Source organism: Cololabis saira, chromosome 13 (genome assembly GCF_033807715.1).
Source record: "Cololabis saira isolate AMF1-May2022 chromosome 13, fColSai1.1, whole genome shotgun sequence".
NCBI classification, from domain to species: domain Eukaryota; kingdom Metazoa; phylum Chordata; class Actinopteri; order Beloniformes; family Belonidae; genus Cololabis; species Cololabis saira.
In genome coordinates this window covers 11,699,224-11,723,192 of record NC_084599.1, presented here as the reverse complement: position 1 = coordinate 11,723,192, position 23,969 = coordinate 11,699,224, and the positions used below count along the sequence as shown (strand labels likewise).

Here is a 23,969-nt window from a genome sequence, read left to right as displayed (position 1 = left end):
CATATTATAGATAGAGTATAGAGCATAGAGTTCATATAATGTCTGTAGTGAATAAGGAGCCAGTACAGTTGGATTAATAAAGGGGTGACATGTGAATACTTGGAAGATTTTGTTATTAGCCTTGTAGCAGCGTCCTGGACAACCTGAACACATTCCAGTGATTCTAGTGATGTTGTTTTTTACTTAAACATGTGAAAATCAAGTTACAATAATCGAGACGTGTTGAAATTAAGGAAGGAATGATCGTCTCCATCTCAGATCGTGATACAGTTGGACTCAGCTTGGCAATATTTTTTAAATAATAAAAACACAAACAAACAAGTGATTTAATATAAGAATCCAAAGACAAAACAGGGTCAAGAGTTACCCCGAGATTCCTCACAGAGGGCTTAATAAATGAGGCAAGTGGACCAAGACTGAACTATGTTAGGGAGAAATCTGTCTGGGACACAAACAAGCACGTCAGTTTTTGCATCATTCAGTTGAAGAAAATTGTATTTTATCCAACTCCTGACAGAATCCAAACACCTAGATAAGATCTGTATCTTAAAAACAACCTGAGGCTTAAAAGAAATGTAAAGCTAAATATAAACAGCATAGTAATGACAACAAAATGTCTTTAAAGGTATTGTGACATAATTTTTAACATGCTTTTAACACTATTAAAAGTCTTGGCCAATATCCCTCAAATGTGTCTAAAAGGGTGTAACAAGAAAAACTTCACTCCAGTACTCCATGCCTGGCTTCTTTTATGACGGTGTTTTTTGCCTGTGAAAAACGCGTCCTTTTCCCCCTTTCCCGCTCCTCCTCCCAAGAAGAAGAAACCATTTCAAAAAAGAACCTGATATGCCAACCCAGTGTGCAGCCAACGAGCAGGACATAACAACAGAGTCAAAAGCTAAGGTCAAGTCCAACAACAATAGTTGTAAACAAGTATGCAGGATTTTCTTTAGTTTTTATAGAATGCTGGATCAAAATAATTGCAGGTAGATTTGTTTTATTTTTGTTGGTTACTAAAAGGTACAATCAACACAAACAAAAAACATTTTTTCTGCAGTGATTAACAAGAGGGTCTGAAAATTCATTTTTAACTTGGATTGTTGATGAGAGGAAATTATCATTTATCAAATGAGAACAAAAAAATGCATGTTTGACTGACAGACTACATAGAGCATGTGAAACTCATGAATACCTTGGAACTGTATGAGAAAAGTTAATCAAACAAATCTGCTCAACTTTGGAAATACTCTCACTCTGTCATGTTTTTAAGAAGCCATTGTTGTTGACTTCCTTTCCGAGTTTATTATGTTATGAATATACTCCAAAGGTCAGAGCTACCCTTACGTCAATATTCTATTGAAGAAAAAAAGGAAAGAAAGTACCAGACTTTGCTCTTTCTGATGTCTCACGTATTTCTGCTGAATTTATGTCCTCAGGCTCCAGGCAGTAAGTGTTGCACTCTTTGTTGCCAATTAGATCACTGGTATATATTCTCCCGGCCAATGGTGGCGGAGCATGCGAGTCAGCTGGGTGTGTTGTGTTGGAGTTTAAACTTTGGACTCAAGAAACGAAGCTGAGAGATACAGTTGAGATTTCTTACGGTGAGTGACAAAGCTACTCTACTACAGAGAAGATTGGATATTTTTGCTGGATCATTATCTTTTTGAGTTCTTCATTCAACCAAGGAAACTATGCAGCAGTACCCAGATCAGGTAAATGTGCAAGTATTGTTTTTGTATTAGAAGTGGTCAGATAAAGGTTATGTGGCAGAGGTAATTGGACAGTCCCACAGAGTAAAGTTCAAACTTGATAGTAAACTGACACTTTGAAATGTAGTCCTGTATGCAAATTGTTGTTTAAAGAAAGGAAAGAACATACTATTTAAAATTTAATGAAAAACATATTAGAAGCATGCAATGGTGTGGCAGCCTAACAACAAAATACTATGACTTTTCATGAAATATTTCATTCCAGGGTGGCGATAGTGCCGAGTTACTTGATTGGCTCTTTGATAAAAATGATGGAATTCTTCGTCATGAGGAAACAGGACACCGTGGCAACAATCCCAGCTGGCCATTTCAGGGGCATAATGTGTGTGAGGCTTTTGTCACTCAAATGTGCTGCAAACACTTTCTCCAACTTATACAGTACTTCCATCTTGACATACTTTGGAGGTGTAATGGTTAACTAAACCTCCATATTTTGTCCCATTTTTTACACTGTTACGATCTCACAAAGGGAAGCTAATGAAAGCATCTGGGTTTACCCCAACAGATGCTCCAGCCAGCTCAGCAGGCAGACGAGGACTTTCTCAACGCCCTTTTGACTGGGGGTCATTCTGTGAAAGCCTCGCCGCTGTGGTCTCCATCTCCCAGCGACAGCGGGATCAGTGAGGATCCTCCATCGGATCAGATGGACAGTCCTCACCGCCCCGAGAGCCCCCCTGAGGAAACCGAGTGTTTTGGTCCAATACCACCAAGCAAGGCAGCCCTGGACGGTAACGTCTCCACTGATCTCAGTAAGTAAATCCAAAACTTGACACAAGTCAATGTTTGCAACGAATGTTTAGTTTCAAAATTGATCAAAAACACTTTATTCCTAATTAAATAATGATTAATTAAGTTATTAAGTTGGATTATGTGATTATGAAATTCTAAAAAGACAATATTCAAATGACGCATATCCTCTAATAAAAGATAATTGGCTCATTATTATCAAACACATAGATCATATCTCTTTTAATTTTAGAATAAGATGCATGTACGGTAGTTTTATTCATGTAGCTTTATAAACGTCTTTTTGTTTCTGATAAAGGTATTGTTGTTGACCCAGTCATGCAAACACTTATATAGTGCTTATTTTTTTAGTTTATAAACAATATGCAAAACTTTGTCTAAGGATGTTTTGGCACATGGCGTGACTGGAGATCCTCGCACAGATCTTTCAGATGGAATAAGACCACTGAGCTGCAGCTGCAGCTGCGGCTTGACTAATTGTTCACCTTTTAACTATTAAAATAAGGAGTGTTCTACAGACGTCTTTCTACCCTCTGGAAAATTATTTGGAAGATTTCTGTGCTTAATTGTCTGTTGATCAGCAGAGCAGTTTCAATAATTTAATATGGATGAAATTATATGACGTGCTTCTCATCAAAATAAGGAGTTTTGGTATCAACAATAAAAAACAATATTGAATGAAACAATATTTTGATAAAAATTGAGTCATTGCCACCAAAAACATGTCTTTGGACTGGAAATTGTGCAAATTAATTTGTTCAAACCATTATAATACTGGCTATAATGGTCATAACAAGTCTTGCATTTTCCAAGATCCAGATATAGGTAAGTACTTTGATCATTGGGGGGAAGCAGCTAAAGGGTATTCGAGATTTAAAATTGAATGCTAAAAAATGCAATGCCAGGTTTGATAATGAGGATGTGTTGCTGTTTGGCTGCACTCCTGTTTGAATCAATGCACCACAGAGTATAAATTAGATGATCAGAGTTGTTGTCCCTGTGTGGCCATCAAGTTATCAGACTCTCATGCTGTTCCTGCTGGAAATAAACATGAAAACAAGTGGAGGACCAAGCAGACCAATTAAAAAGAACATTTTGAATATGTATATACTTTTTTAATGATTTGATGTAGACTCCAACAATATCATCAGCATGTTTAACAGTCTCTGTCCTCATGTTGTGTGTGTCTGTGTGGGTGCAGATGTCTGGGACTATGGCTTCCCGACTACCAACACAAGGATGACTCCGTATCCGTCGGACATACAAAGACCACAGCTGTCCACTGGCTTTCCTCTAACTGTCAAAGATCTGTTACTGTCTGGCACGCCAGAACCAGTGAGTAGAACCTGCTTCTGTTTGGCAGAGTCTGCCGTGGTTGGTACAGGTGGAAAAGTGGGAAGAGCATGTGTCTTGTGGGTGTTTGCCTACTTGATTCATTATTATATGACTACTATATTATAATTGTGAGTGTGTACTATGGAGGAAATGGTGGATGACTACATTTCACTGAAATCAAAACCCCTTCCTTGGGAAAAGGACTTTTGGAATTGCAAATTAACTTCCTATTTTTAAACGTTTGCCTCTGGGAAGATCAGCTGTTTGCAACTGTGAGTTATAACACACAAAAGATTTATATAGGTTGCTGTTGAGGTCAGTACTTCACTTGAACTTTCCCATTATGTGTTTTTATTCTCTCAATGCTTTGGGACTTGACCTCGATAAAGTGTGGAAAACATACAGTTATTTAAAATCAATAAACAGCGTTTTATAATAACAAGGCCTGAGATGTGTCCAGGTACCTCTGCCTTTTACTTGGACAAAGCTGTCTCCTGCATACACTATAAATAACTGATTGGGTGATGACCAAGTTTATTTTCTCATCAACTTGCAATCAGCCCCCCCCTCTCCCTTCTTAGTCGGCAGTAAAAGCGAAGGGTTAGCGCAGATGCTGGGGAGAAAAGGAAATGTAATTAAACAACCACTGGGATGTTTTCAATATTGACATTCACATCTCACCAACAGCCCCCACAGCCATCACAAACGTCAGTTCAAGATCTGATTCTGAATGAGGATGAGAAGAAGCTTTTAGCAAAGGAGGGGGTCACCCTCCCCAGCCAGCTTCCTCTCACAAAGGTAAATCACCACCAGTTCCTTGACTGCCGAGTGGTTGTGAGCTGGTAAAACTTTTCCCAGCTGGTTTTCAAAATGTAAATGCCTTCCCCTCTGTTTATTAGTATGAGGAACGGATTTTGAAGAAAATACGCAGGAAGATTCGCAATAAGCAGTCTGCCCAGGAGAGCAGGAAGAAGAAGAAGGAGTATATTGATGGACTGGAGAACAGGTACTTAGCCCTTGATATTTTTGCATGTTTTTTACACATTTTGGGGGGAAATAATAATAATTAAAAAAATAAAAATAAAAAAATAAATAAATATATATATATATATATATATATATATATATATATATATATATATATATATATATATATATATATATATATATATATATATATATATATATATATATGGTTTTAATGAAAGGCCTGACTTGATTTCACCCTGTTTTCCACCTGCTGTATATTTCCCCTTCCAGAATGACAGCTTGCAGTGTACACAACCAAGAACTGCAGAGAAAAGTGTCCCAACTGGAGAAATGCAACATGTAAGAGGTTTTAAAATGGGACTTCTCCTTTCATTTCCAACATTTCTGTCTGCAGATATAATGTATCTTATTCAGAAACTGCCTTTGGTGTTTTTTTTCTCTTTTTACTCTACCCCCAAACCATTGTTAATCCAATAATGTTTCCCTCTGTGTTCTCTGTGTTTCCTTTTATCCATTTCGTCTTGACAGGTCGCTAATGGAGCAGCTGCGCAGGCTGCAGGCTCTGGTCATGAATTCAACCAACAAGCCAGCCCAGACTGGGACATGTGTACTGGTATGAATTTTGTGTGCCTATGTGTGTGTAATTACCATAACAGTCAGATGACCCAATTCCTCAGATATATTATCTGGTACTTTATTATAAAAGTAATGTGAACAGCAAGTCCACAGAGAAATGCATAAAAATGTACACAGTTTGCAAAGCAGCAAGAAGCACAAGTGCTTATATTGCTTACATTGAAGCCAGTAGTTAAAGTTGATTACAACATTTGAATAAAAGGGTTAAAGTCCCAATTCTGAAACTACGTTTCAGAAGGCACAGTGTAACAGGAAAATGTGTGCTGCTTCTCCCAAACATTAGAACCTGGTAGAAAGTCCATGCTTTATTCCACTAAACCAAAAAAAGAAAAAAAAACTTTTATCTAATTCAATGTCCCTTTCACTTTATTTTTTACTGTAGGTGTTCCTGCTGTCCTTCTCCCTAATCCTGTTCCCCAACCTCAAGCCTTTCTCTGACACTGAGGTCAGCCAAGAGGACTTCACTCTAGTCAGAAGTGAGTAACCTCCAGCAGCAAACAGTTCAGCAAAGCATTCAAGCTCCTCTCTGTGACAGCAGTGAAGTTTGATAAAACACCTGGAAGGACTCTGATCGTCAACTTTGTATGTATTTTTTGTTTGAAATCGTGTCCATGCATTAAGGTTTACAGGCCATGCACAAGGCTGTTCATCAATTGCACTACCGACAGCTTCTAATAAAAGTAGTGTTCAGTATTATTTTAATAGAAAAATCTAAGTTTAGGATTTGCAGAGTTGCAAACTATCATTTGTCACCAAAAACATTAACATTATCAATTATTTAGAAAAGAAATCAGGATGATCCAATGTTTACATATACATCATTTTGCATGAGAATATCCCCAACATTTTGACTGATATTTTTAATATTATATTTGTGGCCTGAAATGGTCACAAAACGGGTTGTGACGGACATGTTGAGAGCAGCCTGGTTGAAGTTCCTCTTCTACGTCAGAATCACTTTAATAGACGGACACATCTATACGGAATATTTGCTGTGGGCAGAAGCAAGAGTTAGAAACATAAGAACAAAACAACAGAAAACTATTAGATAAACTGTTCAGAAAGTTTCATGGGTAGCATGGTGTACGTTGTCAGAAAAAATATGTGAATCAAAGAGGGGAGGGAATTGTGTAATGTGATAGTTAAAGCCTGGGGGAAGGAGGGATGAGTCTTTTATGTCGTACCAAAGAAAAACTTTGAAAAAAATGAGTAACAAGGTTCAAACTTGATCTTCCTTGCCGTCTCTTCGCCAAAAAAAAGAACATCTTTTAAACAGTGAACTCGGCTTTGATACAGACAGGCTACGTTACAACTTTTAAAAAGTTTTGAAGTCTTTGATGTCTTCAGGATTTAATTTTTTATGCTCACAAACGCATCCAAGCACACCCACCCACTTATCTACCACAGGGCCAGCTTATAAAGGCACAATAATACGCAGAGCTTCCTGCGCACAGAGGCTTGACCTTATTTAAATTTTTCTGTTTCTTTTTCCCCTTCAGTCCAGTCACGGTTCCTGCAAAACGTTCAGGAGTCCCATGAGCAGCGTGTCATCAATTACGAGTTCCCTGCCGAGGAGGAACCTGAGCATCTACACAAGCATTTACCAGGAGAGCAGGAACTGGAGGACTTTGCTGCTCTGATGGGGAAGCTGAGAGTGAAACAGGAACAGTCCAGCTCGACGTCCGTGTCCATGAACAGCAGTCAGGAAGACCCAATCAGTCATTACCAAATTGATCCAATTACTGGGCACATCACTAGTTTGACACTGCATCCTCAGCGTTCTGCCAGTCTGCGACCACATGCAGATGACATGTAGGAAAGAGAAGAAATTAGCCCCAGGTAAGCTGATTTCACAGATCAGTTGAATTAAAGGTTGAGGGGGAAAATTCTCAGGGACTGATGTTTACACAAATTGGGAAATTTGAAGTTTTGTTCTTTCCTGCTTCACCTTTAATGCATATTCTGCAAGTCTTTACTTTTTTGTTATACTGTTTGTTTTTGTTTTTTTTATTATTTTTACAGAATAGATTCAAACAATACACTGACATTTCCTGTTAACATGCATACAATTGCTAATCTTCTATCTTTAGGTGTCTGAATAAGTGTTTAAGACTACAAAAAATACGGGCAGGTAGCAATGTGATGGTCTGTACAATTTTGATTCAAACAAGTAATTTAGAAAATGAAGAGTTAGTTTGTTGCTGAGGCATCTATTTCTTTTTTTTTTAAGAATTGATTGCAACTATTTAGACTCATTCATGGATGAAATAGCACTGAATAAAAGGTGTCAAACAAGATTAATGGTTTTGAACTGCTGTGATGTTTTCCAAGCTTCAATAATCAAAAATATATAGATATTATATCTTAAAAGATCCTATTTTTACACAAGCAAGCTCTCAAAAGGCAGGGTTTCTGTCAATGGAGACTCAAATCACACACACGGTGACAGAAAACTGTGTCAAAGGTAGAATAGATGAGCTATTATGTCATGATTTAGACTTTGCCCCTAGTACCTGACAAGCTGATAATTTCACTTGTTGAAGTCAGATGCTTGTCAAGACATTCACATGGCACTGGCCACACAATGGTGGGAGGAAAATGTCCGTCACCCCACTGACACCTGGTCCATTTTTCCTGCACCATTAAACATTGGACCTACACAGGTTGACATTTTCGCTGTCCAGGTGGACTGAACGTCAAGAAAGGACAGCAGATTCCACTCTAAGATCAAGTCGTAATTTTATATTGACTGAATAGAAAGATGATGATGATAAGATATAAAGTAATGTGTTTAACACTAAAACATATTCAGGAAGATTGGATTACATTCCTAAAGTAAATTTAACAAACAAAAAGGACTTATTTTCTTTGAAAGATGTATTAAATTTTCTACAAAAAGCAAATCTGTATGAATTTGTATAATTTGACAAATTGTCTTTTTCTCAGAGGACAAATCTCCTGTAAGGTGTTGATAGGTTGTTCAAACCGGAGTTTTATTTTGTCATGAAGATACCTGATCATGAGTGCTGTTCAACAATACGAGTACCAAAACACGTCAGGTAGAAATACATGTCATGACCATGAACTCGTTCACACCAGATTTTGTGGTGCTTTGAGTAAACCCTTTCTGTTTTTGAAATAGAAAGGCTGCTTTATAGTGATGGCCACACATGGCTCCTCAATGAATTGAGAAGAAAATAAATGGGACAAAAGCACATATTAGGAGTGAGAGGGCATAAGGACAGTCAAAATACTGAAGAGATCCAGTACAAAAGCATTTTTTTCAAACACAGGGAGAGGGGTTACCTCCTTAACTCCACCCTACCTCCTTGACTCTTTTAAAACTGGCACTAAAACGTTTCACTAGCAACAGGTAAAATAAATGCAGCAAGCAAACATATGAACTTGGAAGAAGACCAATATGGGGAAACTTAATGCCCCAAGTAAAATGAGAAGGTTCTATTATCTCAAACCTTTTGAGTCGATGGTTCCTTCAGGCACCTAAATATATACTTCCAAGCACAGAAATTATGGTTTCCATAGTAGGTCCCGTTTAAGCTTTTGTTTCTTTCATCACAAATGTAATATAACCAGGGCTGCACATAATTATTTTGGTCTGGTGCTCAGAGGAGCCCCTGGATATGTGACTTGGGCCTCCAAAAACGCGGCGACCCGTCTCGCCGGGTCGATAAAAGAGGGATGCAGGAATAAGTTATAGGCAAAACGATATTTATTCACTTATAAAGATGAATGGCTCAATATGGTCCTTTACAAAGTTAATTTATTTCAATAATTCAACTAGAATATGGTGTAAAAGTTAATTTATTTCAATAATTCAACTAGAATATGGTGTAAAAGTTAATTTATTTCAATAATTCAACTAGAATATGGTGTAAAAGTTAATCTATTTCAATAATTCAACTTAAAAGGTGAAACTAATATATTACCTAGTCTTATTACATGCAAAGCAAGATATGTTAAACCTTTATTTTTTATAATTTTGATGATGGAATTGTTTATTGATTTCATAAAATATTCTCTAATTTATTTTTTATTTGGGGTTTTCATAAACTTTGAGCCATAATCAGAGAGCAGCGTCTTGCTGCTGCTGCACGCAGTGACGGACGCTGGCTGATTTATGGTTCCGCGTTACACCAACGCAGAGCTTACGGGGTAGGATACGCGGGAGCGCGAACGTACGGTGCGCGTCGCCACGTAACATCATGCAGCCACTTCTCGGCGAACACACATTTTCTGTTTCTATCCACGGGTAGTGGTTCAGTTTGGCGTCTCTTTGTAGTTGGTGGTGGTGGAATGCCAGAATAATTACTTAATGGCGCTTGCTTCTTGGACATTTTGACGAGACGTGTCGGGGTTTGTTCAGTAAAGCTGATGCTTACCTCTCTCCCTGCGCAACCCACCGCAGCAACGGACGCGCTGTGATTGGCCAGTACCAACTTTGAGTGGGAGTTCTGGGGAAAAGCTCTCCCAATAGATTTTTTAATATTAATATTCTGGTCTGGCCACAACCAATAATATGAGCCCCAGCTGTTGGTACGCAAAAGCGCTTCGCAGCACAAGATTGACAGCGCACTGTGGATTTTGACGGCGCATGCGCTCTGGCGGCCCACTTATGTGCAGCCCTGAATATAACCTCCTGAGATTGAGTATGAAACAGTGAAAAATATTTAACAGAGAAAATATAAGTAAATACGCTTTGGCATATACTGTATATTTTATATCAAAAATGCATATGCCTTAGGTTCTTACCAACATGGTATTAACCATTTAGTGAAAGACACACTTTTAAATGGAATGTTAATCAAAGTATCATATGTAAGATTTGTCTTTTAGACTGGTCCTTGCAATTGTTTATTGAATGTTCCTACTTCTAATTTTATTAAACTCTAAAAAAAATATATCACTAAGACTCACCAATGAGTGAAACAATGTTAGTTAAGGGGCATGGTGGCAAAAACATGCACCAGTCCTGGGCTATACAGTACATGCCCCTCTGGTGGGGGGATCTGGCCGGAATAACGTGATCCTTCCACGCGCTACGTCCGGCCGGAGAAGCCCCACCCTGTCTAAAAGAAGCGGCCTGCTCACTCCTCAGGTTAAGAAGGAGACCTGAGCTCAGTGCAGGCCCTCCCAGGGCTGGTAGAGGGAGCAATGCCCAGGACTGACTTAGGTAGGAGCGCTGGGTGATAAAATGGGGAAAAACATCGGGATAAAAATAAAAAAAATCAGGCATCAGACTAAAGTGGATGTCTGCTGCGACCCCACTTTCCTCGGAAATGTGTCTGCTCGTCACTTCATAAAAGTGCTGATGGATGCGGTGACTCATTTCCATTTTTTCTTTAATGCAAAATAGGTACATAAGGTATGAAAGGTTTTATTTTTACCCCGAATTGCAGTTTCTGGAAAATGTAATATGGTAATACATCTATGTTGTGTCACTTTTCACTAGAAAAACAGAAGATTTTTAAAATGCCACAGAAAATGTGGCTGGTCATGACATTTTTCTGATGCTAACACAGCAGTTTTGGCTATTTTGAACCATTTAGTGCCTTATTCTTACCGAAGATAAAGTGTAAAACACTGACATTTGGAACTGAATACAATCTTTAAAGTACTGTATCATACTACAGATGGTCCAGGCTTCCTAAGTGAAGGTGGTACAAAATTCAACTTCCAAATATTTGCATGGATTGTTTTTGATTTTAAACCAGAACTACAGCGAGCAACAGTGCTTACTAATAAGAGTTGCTGCTTTCTTTACTTCTTTTCCATCTTGTACACTGCTTTCCCCTCACTACATTTACATACACGGCGTACCGATGTCAACAGCAAAACATCCATCATTTCACATAGACAGCGATCCTCCTCTACCATTCCTGAGAGGCTGCAAACAAAACATCATGATTTTTTCACAACGCGCTATTTGCTTCCACACATATGCATATTTCTAGTTGGAGAAAGCCTTTAAAAAGAATCTCCCTGAAAAATGGCAGTGTTTATTTGTTAAAACAGCAATGGAATTGGGTTTGTGTCAGTGCATTAGAAAAAAAGCACGGAGAGGGGGCTGTGCACACAAACTCAAATCAATACATTATGCTCATTGTGCTGTAATAAAAACTGCTATGAAATTGTGTTTAACCAGGAACGTATGGAGAGGTTGTTTTGCGTTCCACCTCATAATTTTTTTGCCATATTGCATGTTTCATCTGTCAAGAGGTTAAGCTCATCTCATGTATATATGTAATGCCGTGCAATTTAAGATGTTAAAGAAAAGACTGCAATCAAATGTTTGCTTTTATTCCATTGTGTTGATGATAACTGGGTCTTCTGTCATGTTGGGCTTTGAGTGTGTGTGTGGGTTTTTATATTGCTATTTCGGAGCAGTAACAAAGACTTTATTGAGACATTGGCAGATGGCGTCCTATAGGAGCTAATCTTACTTAAAGAATGTGCAGTTCTAACAGTATGTTACATGCTGTTAGTGTTTCGGGGTATTTTGCTGTTAAGTGGTACAACGTTCATGGTTTTACAAGCAGCACCAAATGTAAAATAACAATAATAACAATAATTCATTCTTACTTTTCTGCTATTTCTCTTCCACTTTAGTGTTTGATTCATTTATGATTCATTTATTCTGTTCTTGCAAATCTCATTGATTGTTACCTCACAATGTTTTTAAATGGTCGATGTTGTTCTGGGTCTGTTTTAAATTTCCATACTAATTATTTCTAGCTGCTTAAAAGGGAGACGTCTGGGAAATCTGTAAATCAACAAATAAACAATAACCTCGTTCTAAACAGAGTGATGAGAAGTGACAAGTATATTTTACCTATTTGGTCACAAACCAATATGCTGTGATTCAGAATAAACTGTTGAACTGGCTGAACTGTTGCACCTCTATCTCTGATCTCCATCCAAACCCTTCCTCCTTTCATTTGTGTCAGCCCCACACCATCTTTAATCAGGGTGAAAGTCTCTCCCGGCCAGCTCCTCTAATCAGCACCTTACCAATTGCTTTGATTAAATAGATCCCTGTGGCGCCAAGAGGGATCTAAAAGTTAGCCTCCACTGAAACTTACTAGATATGAGAGGATCTTGGGAGGGCTAAGTGTCAATCAAAGAGATTCCCCACCTTCTGTTTCCTCCTTTTTTTTATCTAGAAATGAGCTTGTCCTTGTCAGTGTAATCCCAAACAAGGTGTGTTATCTTGCTAGGTGGAATTCCCCAGGGAACCTCCTAACTTATATTACTTTTAACTAAATTGCCCTTCCGTTGCCAGAGAGGAGGGAAGTGAAACAACTCAAGCCGAAGTGGTCATGATTTAATTGATATGCAACCCTGAGAAAAATATTGATGTAAAAAATCTTTAACCTTGTAGTTTTATAGATGTGGTGGATTGCACTCCTGCTGCTTTGCAAAATGGGTTGAGGGTGAAACAATTTTTACAGAATTCTTTCTCCTACTTCTTACCTACAATAAGCAAGATTTAGGAAGTATCCCATAAATAGATAAATGATATGCTGCCTATTGCCAAACTTACACTTGCTTTTGACTTTGTTAATAAATTCCATTAACATTTGCAGTCACATTACCTCCTTTTTTTACCATCCAGTCTTCTGCTCTCAAAGCCATCATTTGCATTATTTGTACATTCAAAATATCAGCTGTGGGAAACCTCTCTGACCCTCGACTCTCGGCACACATCAGCACAGGAAATTACCTGCGACACTGCCATGGCGCAGATGTCGAAAGATGAAAGTATACGCCTTCACCCTGAAACTAAAGGGAGGAATATGATTAATCCTAGCGGAATCTCTCAAAGTTTTGCTCCACTGCATGCTTTCTTTATTTACTGACTTACTAATCACTTGTTTTTTTATAAAATTACTATGATCATCATCTCTTAATTAGAGTCAGTTTCAAAATATGAATGGAAAATCAGAATTCATGCACACCCTGAAATAATCTATGTATTGGTACATATCAATAACATAAAAATGACACATACATAATATACCTTTAACTGCTCGTACATATCTAAATATATCAATATAAAGTCGTATGCATGCAGTCAACTAGTACATATTACAGTAATAGTGGGAGAAAAAATGTGCAGTTCTCGATAAAGACCAATGGGTAAACATCTATTTGAGAAACTGACGATATTCATTAAGATATTGTAATATATTGTATACAATGTATTCTATAAATATACTCTCTATATGTCTTTTTTAGGTATAGCTGATCTTCCACATGTACCCGTGTGTGTGTGTGTGTGTGTGTGTGTGTGTGTGTGTGTGTGTGTGTGTGTGTGTGTGTGTGTGTGTGTGTGTGTGTGTGTGTGTGTGTGTGTGTGTAATTATGAGATGAGCTTTCATGTATAGCTCAAACACAACTTTTATTTATTTATTTATTGTTTTATTTCTCCTCCTTTTGACAGATAAAACATTGCAAGAAAAAACAAGTTACATTTCACTGCATTCAGCTCACAGTAAGCCAAACAAAAGTACATCTGGACAGAGCCTTGGGTGCTGGTGAGGGTCAATCAACACTGACTCACAAACAAGCACACACAGTGCAAACAGATGGGGGTTTTATTGATCAGACCCTGTGTGGATCCAGTACTGGCTGTGCCACACGACAACACAACTAAACTCAACTAACACAGCATCCATCTATCCATCCATTGTCAATTCTAGTCAGGTTAACAGGGTTCTGCTGGAGCCCATACCAGCGGCTATTGGGTAAAATGTTCATGAGCTATCCTTAAAAAATGGGAAAAGAGCATATATTTGAATGTTTGACATGACTATCCAACAAAAAATGTGGATAAAAAAATGGGTGAGCCAGTCCGTCCTGAATCAAATATGTGATGATCAGAGTTTGGGTTTTTTTCATGCTGGATTAATAATCATTCCCAAGGTTACACACATTGTCTTTTCAATGCCGGTCCCTGACTATCATGAGACTTGCATTCATCAGTATTCAGGATGTTCTGTCTCTTCATGCAAGCAGGAACTGGAAGAACTTTAACAATTGTCAATTTAATTTTCTATTCTCTTTTTAATGATTATGTGATGTAACTGGGGAGCGTTTTGTTTATTGCAAATGATCAATTAAAGGTATCCTCATAATTGAGGATACCATCAGCACTGTAGCATGTATGTTTTCTTCTGTTATTTTTTTCCCTCGTCTGCATATATTTTAATGGTTAATGCCAAGTTTGGTAAAACCTAAAGCATATATATGCATTTTAATCTTCAAACAAAGGGTTTTGTTGGGGTTTTTTTCGGGCGTGTGTGTGCTTCACCAGGCCTCTTGGCAGTCTACTACATTTTATTGGTCCCTCAAGAAAGGGACGAAAAAAAGGTAAAAAAAAAAAAGACTAAGATTATTAAAAGTGTAACGTGAAAAAGTAGGAAAGAAAAGACAAGACAGTGATGGGTGCAGTTGGAACACAAATATGCATATATACCCCCCCACCTACATAGATACACACATTTATAGATTGTATTTGCATTTATGTGAACACATACACACCCATCCATACATATACACATACATATACCTACTGTATATATAAGCATACACATGCATGGGCATCGAGATGGAGGCAGACATGTTAGTTACATCCAGGCACCCAAACCATTTGGTTTGTTTCAGAAAAACCTTGACATTAATCATTAGGTGACACAGTTCACACATCTGTGAAAAGCTTTTTCTATAATGATAGTGTTCCCGTGGTGACAAGCACAGCTATGTAACAAGCAGCAAATATTTATCTTATGGCATCTACTTCAGACATTGAGGAATGTATATTGAGGTCTTTCAAGCTCCCCTGCACATGCAAACATAATGCTAGGGCACACGCCTTTCCTGCTCTGTAGTGACACTAAGGAGTGATGACAAAGGCTCCATCTGCATGTAGCTCTAAGTCAGTGGTTCCCAACCATTTTTCCTTGGAGCCCCCCCTACTTGTGTCTAAGACCAGCCAGGCCCCCCGAATATTAATTATGTTTTTTTGATACATTTCTCTTTGGTTTACTCTGTATACATATGACTTTGTTTTTCTCCAATGTCACCAATGTATAAAATACGCACAAAAGGACATAAAAGGACATACAAATATTTCTGAAAATTGTCTCTTTTAATATGAGACCAACATTTTTTAACATTTTTCCTTTAACAACCTGTCGGAGTAGATTAAATGTTGAGTAATAATATAATAATAAGGAATGAAATAATTTCCTGTGTTTGTCACCAGTGTATAAAAAACACAAAAAAATATTCAAGACATTCATAAATTATTCCTAACAATGTCTTATGAATGACTCATTCGCAAATATAATTTTTCCAACTGCATAATTTCAAAGCAGACAAAGTTTCGTGCCCCCCCAGAGATCTCTGGCGCCCCCCCACGGGGGGCCCGGACCCCAGGTTGGGAGATACTGCTCTAAGTCACAGCAGACTTTTAGTCATAGCTGAGAAAGTTTTGCCCAAAACTTCACTTCTGTACCCTTGTTCTATTGGGTGGGCAGACAGTTCAATAAAAATCCTTCCATTGTTATTATAACACAAAGCATCTGCCCGTTCACCCCCGACTCCACATCTGTAACAGGAATACATTGTAAGAACATAAACAGCTTTTATTTAATACCCACCAAAAAATAAAATTAATATTTCATCCATTGAGGTCAATAACAGTATTAGATTCTCCTGCAATAATTATGCTTGTTGAATCTGGTTATAGTGAAAAGAGGTTATGAAAAAAGAATGAGCCATCATTATTATGACCATACTGTAGATACCAGGGTCTGTTGTAGTTGTATGATGCACAAAAGGAATATTTTTACGTATTGATATTGACACTCCTCTCTGTCTGCTGTTGTATGTTGATGAAACGATGTGTTTGAATTGTTTGAATTCAGAAGTTCTCAATTTGTGATATGCATTTCTTGTAAGAAGCAAATATCACCTTTGACTTTTATCAAGAAATTGATTATTTTAAATCCATTTTTCTGAGTTCTAAAGCCACACGAAACCATTTTAGGTTATTGCACAGCATTTTTAAAAATTATTTCTTATCTTTATTATGCTGGAATGAAAAACAAATGAACCCATGTTGAACTGCTGTGTGATGTGTGATGTGTGTGAGATGTGTGTGTGATGTGTGTGTGATGTGGGTGTGAGACATATACACAAAAAGTTTCTCCATTCGGAGGGTCAAAAAGTACACTTGTATATATGTAAGGATTTATGTGGTTGGTAGATTATTTCTTTGTTGTAAAAAGAAATTGCTTCTGGCAATAAATCGAAAGTTACGCCTGTAACTACGGTTCTATGAGTCCCGGATGACCACCAGGCGGTGCTGTAAGCACTGGATATCTCCCCTCGCGCATGCGCATGTCGAGTACAATACCAACAATGTCACGTCACCCGTGACCCCTGCATGACCCCCAGAAGGGGTATAACTTCCGGCGTCAAGCATGGGATCGACTCCTAGAATCTTCTCGCGAGAGCACGAGGATTCGGAGTGACCGGCAGGCCTGGCGGTCATCCGGGACTCATAGAACCGTAGTTACAGGCGTAACTTTCGTTCTATTTCGTCCCTACTGAACGCCAGGCGATGCTGTAAGCACTGGATGATGAATACCAACAATGTCACATAGAATCCAGGTCACTTACCTCACTGACCAGGGGCAGAAGGACCCGGGAGTAGAACCACGCCCAATGGTTGGGGAGTGGCGACATTGATCCAGTAAAATCTGGAGAACGTGTCCGGCGACGTCCACGAAGCCGCTGTGCAGATGTCCTCCAGAGGCACCCCCTTCAGGGCAGCCAAAGAAGCTGAGACGCTTCTGGTCGAGTGGCACCTCACCCCCACTGGTAAGGGGCGGCCACTGGCCCTGTAGGCGTGTTCGATGGTGTCCACCACCCAGTGGGACAGGCGCTGTCTAGAAACAGCACGCCCCCTGTTAGGGCCACCATGACAGATAAAAAGCTGCTCCGACCGTCGCACAGGCGCGGTGGCAGCAACATAAGCAGCAAGGGCCCGTACGGGGCACAAAGGGCTCGGCCCACCCCCCGCAGGCTCGGGGTCGAACCGGGCAAGCTGGATAGGCCGATTAGCATGATCGCGTGGCAGGACCTTGGGCAGGAACGGCACGTTCGGCCACAACGTAACCCCTGAGCTATCCGGGTTCCACCTCAGGCAGTACCCGCTGACTGACAGGGCATAGCGAGGAGAAAAGCAGCCTTCATAGAAAGCTGCTTCAGGTCCACCTGGGCCAAGGGCTCAAAAAGGTGGAGAAGAGAGGGCACCTAGCACCATGGACAGGTCCCACACAGGGGCCCTTGGGGTCCTCGGGGGGCGCAGCCTCAGAGCCCCCCTAAGAAAGAGAGAAACCAGCCGGTGGCACCCTACGGTGGCATTCTCGACCAGGGCATGCCGTGACGAAATGGCCGCTACGTACACCCTCAAAGTGGACTGAGCACGGCCACCATCCAGGAGGGACTGAAGGAACTCCAGGATCGTGGCCACAGGGCAAAGCATAGGGTCCTCTGCCCTGTCCGCACACCAGGCAGAGAATCTCCTCCACTCGCACTCATACTGGAGGCGGGTGGAGGGCGCACGGGTGTTCAAGATGGCAGCCCTGACGGGCTCAGTACAGCTTGACACTAACGGGTCGGGCCCTGCAGTGGCCAGACCCAGAATTGAAGGCGACGGGGGTCGGGATGCCAAATCTGACCCTCCAGCTGGGACAGAAGGTCCCTCCGGTCGGGTAGGCGCCATGGCGTGCCGCAGCAGAGCCTCCGGAGTAGTGGGAACCACGGTTTCCCCGGCCAGAAGGGGGCCGCCAAGAGGAGCCTGTGACCTCTCTGGAGGACCCTCTGCAACGTCGGCAGGATCAAAGGGAGTGGGGGGAGCGCGTATAGGAGCCCGTCAGGCCACTCGTGCCCTAGGGCATCCTGACCCAGAGGACTGGTCTCCTCTGTCCAGGAAAACCAGAGGGGGCAGTGAGCCGAGACGCCCGAGGCGAAGAGGTCCACCACCGCTCTGCCGAAGAGGACCCAAACCATCCCCACCACCTCCGGATGAAGCCGCCACTCTCCCGGGGGAGGCTTGTGTCGGGACAGGAAGTCCGCCACCTGATTCCTGTCCCCTGGCAGGTACATCGCCTGCAGGCTGAGGAGGCGAGGAGCGGCCCATGTCAGAAGGCCCCAGGACACCCGCAGCAGCTGTGCAGACCTGGTGGTTGATCTGGGAGACAGTGGACATACTGTCCGACCGAACCAGTACGTGCCTCCCCCATAGGTGAGGCAAAAAGTACTCGAGTGCTCGGTGTACAGCACGGAGCTCCAGCACATTGATGTGGCGTGTGCGGTCCTGCGCAGACCACTGCCCTTGGGCAGGCCTGTCGCGCCAAACAGCACCCCACCCCGAGAGGGAGGCATCTGCGATAGGCGAACCTCAGGAACCGCTGGTGCTGTGCCGCAATCGGCACATGAACGTAAGCGTCCTGTAGATCTACCATCGTAAACCACTCCCCCTGACCGACCGCACGCAGAACATCTGCTGTGGTCAGCCTCCGGAAGGGCAGGGCCTTCATGTACCTGTTGAGGCCTCCCAGGTCCAAGATGGGACGAAGGCCGCCGTCCTTCTAGCTGACAATAAAGTAGGTTGAGTAGAACCCCCGGGGCTGCAGCAGGGGGTCTACCGGCACAATGGCGCCCTTGGCCAGCAGGACGGATAACTCCTGAGTCAGAGCCAGAATGTTCGCCGGGTTTCTGATGACGGTCATCTTGACCCGGCTGGAGGTAGGGGGACGGTGTCGGAACTGCAGCACGTACCCGTGGGTTAAGGTGGAAATTACCCAGGGGTCCGACGAGCAGGCAGCCCAGTGACTGAGCTGCTGCCGGGAAAAGCAGCCAACGACCGGCCCCGTGGCCCTAGCGCCGTCTCCCCCGGCCTCTGGACGTGCCGGGGGGGTGATGGTCGAGGTCAACACCCCGACTCTGCCGGGGCGGTCCTCGCACAGGGAGGGCGAAAGCCCCCGGCAGGCTGTCCAACGGGCCATTGGGAGCTGTGCTGGCTCCCGCGGGCAGGTGGCTGGGGGCGACGTCCAGGGGCGGACGAAGGACCCCTCGGTGTACTGGAAGCGGGCGCCCTCCTGTGAAGGTGCACCAGTCGCTGCCTAGTCTCATCGGCCAGGGCGGTGCGGTCCAGAGCTTCCAGGGCAGTTGCCCCAAACAGCTCCCCCGGTTCTGCCGGTGCCTGACGAAGAGCCCTGCGAGCAGTCTCTGTTAGGGGTGACTGCGCCATTCAGACATGACGGCGCGTGTGCACCAGTGTGGACATCAGCCGCTCCAGCTCCCTCGTCTGGGAGGCAAAAGCCTGTAGGGACACATCACACAAGTCCCGTGTGGAACCGTCCACCTGTGCATCCTGCAGGGAGGTGGAGAGAGCCAGTAGCAGATGAGAAAGGGTGTTCCCCAGCCGGCCGATGCGCGCCGCTGTGTCATAAGCCTTACAAATATGCCCATAAGTAACCCTACACTGGGTAGAGGGGCACTTGGGATCTGGCTTCAGAGCCTCATCAGGAGCCACTATCAGCGCTGCAATGGAGGGCTCGATGGGGGGCATGTGGTGGAGACCAGCCACTGCCGCGTCCTCCATCGACGTCAGAGCGCGGTCATCAGCTGTCAGCCTGGAGAGGGCTGTGACATCTCTCCAGCATGAGTGCAGCTCCCTCAAAAAATCCGACGAAGGCGGAATGGTGAATTCCACCAGAGAAGGATTGCGCCTGTGGAAGGCGCTAGAGGCCATCTCCGCACGCGGTGTATCCAGCTGCAAGTGTGCCAGGGCAGTGCGGATAACGCTCTCCACGGAGGAACAAGCCGTCCCCTCCCGAGAGCTCTGGGCAGATGAGTGCGAGGAGAAACCCGAGCGCTGCGAGGCCGGGTCCCCTGACGACACGTTGAAGTGGCTCGCCGAGGCTGCAATGGAGATGGCGTCCTCTGGCAGCGGCGGTGGCGACCCCAGAGCAAACTCTGGCATGGCAGGTTCCACCTGGCCAGTACCAGGTTGCAGATTGAGGAGGAGCGCCTTCATCTGCTCCATGTCGGCGGCCAAGCGATCTACCTTCGAGGAGAGCTGGCTCGTCATCCACCGTCGTTTGGGGGCCCCCACCACTCTCTTTGCCGATCGCTTCAGAGAAGACCCCGGCTGGGATGAGGGGAGGCTGGCCGACGGCCTCGGCTGCTCAGGGCCCAGGCACGACACGCAGAGGTCCTGGTCATCCGCAGGATCCAGGGCGGCCATGCACCCTGGGCATGAACGCTCCATCACAGCGACGAAGTGGGAGAGGGAGCGGAAACGCCGCCGTCACCACGGCCGCAAAAACCGGCCAAAAAGGCGCTGTTCTTTTCCTTTTTATATTTATTATTATTATATTTTATATTATTTTTTCTTAGTTTTTTTTTTTAAAGATAAAAACAAACTGCAAGGAAAATATTCATTTATTTATTTATTTTTTAGCAGAAAAAACAACTGCACAGAATATTCAGGTGTCGGGCGCAGCCAACAGCTTACCTTCTGTCAGCTGGGCCAGGGGGGCGGGGCGGGGAGACGCCGCCGCAACCGAACACCAATAAATACCGCGCGGCCACAGCTTCTCGGAGGACGAAAGAGATCGTTACTCCTACCTGACGGCACGAAGCTGCACCGGGGCCGGCGGTTTAGGGAGGAAAGGAAGAAGCTTTCAACCAGCCTTCTATTTCCATCCTGTACTTCAGCGCGACGCGAGAAGAATAAGGAGTCGATCCCATGCTGACGCCGGAAGTTATACCCTTCCGGGGGTCATGCAGGGGTCACGGGTGACGTGACATTGTTGGTATTGTACTCGACATGTGCATGCGCGAGGGGAGATATCCAGTGCTTACAGCACCGCCTGGCGGTCAGTAGGGACGAAATAGAACTTATACCGCTGGAAAGCATATATACACACAATATATAATGTGTATATATCGAGTACAAAAAAAAAAATTAAGAAATATATATAGTGGTTTCTGACATGTCACGACATGGCAAGTCTGGTAACTTTGCATCCGAAGAGCAATTACCAATAGTTTCATCAATATGCCTTGAAGGTTTTGCGCTTCTCAAATACACAACCTGCAGTGTATAGATGAAACACGGTTTGGTATGCAAACCGTTAAAAGTCAGACTTTTAATCTGTGCAGACTTGTTCGTCATCATGGATTTAAAAGCTTAGAACTTTCTAGCTGGCACACTGTCAGTTTCTGAGTATTTAGTGGTTTAAGGATCGTTAAGATGACTGAGAGTGGGAAGCAGTGGATTAAAGGTGGTCAGTTACATTTTTTCCTTTTTTACGTTATTTCAATTTGTTCAGAATATGTCCCCATGGGATTCCTGTTAGAGCCAAGGTAGAAAGTAACAGGGTAGCATCAATGTGAAATAAGTTGTTAGGATATAGGCTATTTATAAAAAACAACAACATTGAATTATACCCGTCAAATCATTGGTTCATAGTTTGGAAAACAATAATAATTGGAGGGAGGAAGAGCTATACAGCAAGGATAAAAGATTTTAAATACAGTGTTTATTGCAGTATATAATTTGTTTAAGGAGGGGCATTGTTGCAAACTGAATGAACACTCAATAGCAGAGTGTAATTATCCTCATAGAAAGATGCAAAGAAAACAATTATGCAATCAAGCTAAAAGCCTTTTCATTCTTCTACTGTATCACAGTCAGGCGGGGATCATGAACATTGTGGATTGTGTTTTCTTTTTTTCTGTAGGACATTGAATGGAAACTACCATCATGTTCGAAATAAAGACTTTTTAATTGAATTGAATTGACACTAAATAGCAGATTGCAATTATCCTCATAGAAAAACGCAAAGAAAACAATTATGCAAAAAAGCATTCTACTGTCAGGCTGGGATCCAGATGAACAATATGGATTTTGTTTTCTTTTTTTCTCTAATGTATTCTCATCTTCTCTAATGTATTTACTCATCACTTTGCATATAAATCAGACTAAAAGTAGGAGGGGCCTAAATTATACATCCTCCCCTTCTCCGTCTGTCCTTTTCTGTTTGTATCAGTCTTTCCTACGTTAAAATGTATCTCCTTTTATTTTAACACAATTCCAGTCATCAAGCTGCACCCATCACTGTCTTGTCTTCTTTCCTGCTCTCTTGCATCCCACTGTTGGTGATGTTAGTCCTCTTTGACAGAATCAGGTTGTTTTATAGGGGTCAATAAATATGGTATAGACTGTCAAGAGGGCTGATGAAGGAAACACATTCTCCCACCCACCCATCCACAAGAAAAATTAAAATGCATATACGAGATGTTCTGGTATTTGCCAAATGTAGGATTAACCATTGTATATGCAGACAAAACAGAAAAAATAAGTAGGTGAGGCCTGGCTCCTCCACATTTGTTTGTTAGTTTTTTTATTTAGTTGGCTTGCTTTTTTTTTGTTAATTCTGTTCTTTAAGACTCTCTTTGGTGCTATGTTTTCGATCATTTATGTTGTCTCAGCAGTAAACAGGATCCTTTTGCCTTTTATGCCTTTTTCAAATCCTCATGATGCTCAGCAAAGTTCAGTTTGTTATTCATAGATTATCTTTTTAAAGCTCTCTTTTGCAGGTTCGTGTGCCTGTTCTTCTAAGACACAAGAGAATACATTTATTTTTTTAATTTAGCTGCATTTTTCCAATTTTCCACTGTTATCTCATTTTTATCTAAGTCACTTTAATAAACAAACACAGTTTGTTACAACATTGCACAGCACAAATTCACGTAAATGGGTCTATGAAGAACTTTTTCCCTGTTTGTGTTAAAGTTTCAGTTTCTAACTGATTCTTGTGTTTCCTCTGATCATTTTTGGTATGATTTAAACTTCTCTTTTCTGTATACAACTGATTATGTTTAGGGGTTCATTCGGATGCTTTTATCGCAATTCATTTTGTGAAATGTATAACTAAATTGAACAGCAAATTGTCAGTAACATAAATGCATGTTTATAGAAATGTAAAAGCCATTCAGAAAATAGGCATGGATTATTTTGTTGTTGTTTGTTAGTTTTTTTGCGCACTACTTTCACATCACCTCTTAAACGCAGAGGTGATTAGGTTGCCTAGGTGTCCGCTGAAAATCTGTTCAGCTTCACCTCTCATGCAGATTCTTTGACGGTTCAATGTAGCTGCTTTCAGCATAGATCCTCTCTCTCCCGGTCATTAGGACGGCACGGACCGTCACTGCGCGACGGATAGTGCGCGTTCACGTGGATGCTATAAACCGTGGCGCGCCGTGCGCTCCGAGTTCACTCGTGGAGAGATGAGCGGAGGAGACGCGCGGCTGAGAGCTGGATCTGTGGCGGCTGGAGACACCCTGACACGGGCGCACGAGGAATTCTGCAAATACAATCGCTGATAA

At 42.1% G+C, this 23,969-nt stretch overlaps 1 protein-coding gene across 1 annotated transcript; it reads left to right on the top strand.

Annotated features, from left to right (window-relative positions):
- The first annotated feature begins 1,554 nt into the window (after positions 1–1,554).
- creb3l3a (cAMP responsive element binding protein 3-like 3a) lies at positions 1,555–7,774 on the top strand. Its single transcript, XM_061737705.1, has 10 exons — positions 1,555–1,712; positions 1,975–2,091; positions 2,275–2,518; positions 3,718–3,851; positions 4,539–4,649; positions 4,751–4,857; positions 5,112–5,180; positions 5,370–5,454; positions 5,860–5,953; positions 6,977–7,774. The coding sequence occupies exons 1-10, from the start codon at positions 1,692–1,694 to the stop codon at positions 7,291–7,293; spliced, it is 1,299 nt and encodes a 432-aa protein (XP_061593689.1). The 5' UTR covers positions 1,555–1,691; the 3' UTR covers positions 7,294–7,774.
- Positions 7,775–23,969: the final 16,195 nt, after the last annotated feature.

Bases quoted from the DNA above. Each gene is read 5' to 3' on its own strand.
- creb3l3a (XM_061737705.1), top strand. From the start codon at position 1,692: ATGCAGCAGTACCCAGATCAG. The intron at 3,852-4,538 runs GTGAGTAGAACC...TCTCACCAACAG, and splicing joins TGTCTGGCACGCCAGAACCA to CCCCCACAGCCATCACAAAC. The intron at 5,455-5,859 runs GTATGAATTTTG...TTTTTACTGTAG, and splicing joins AGACTGGGACATGTGTACTG to GTGTTCCTGCTGTCCTTCTC.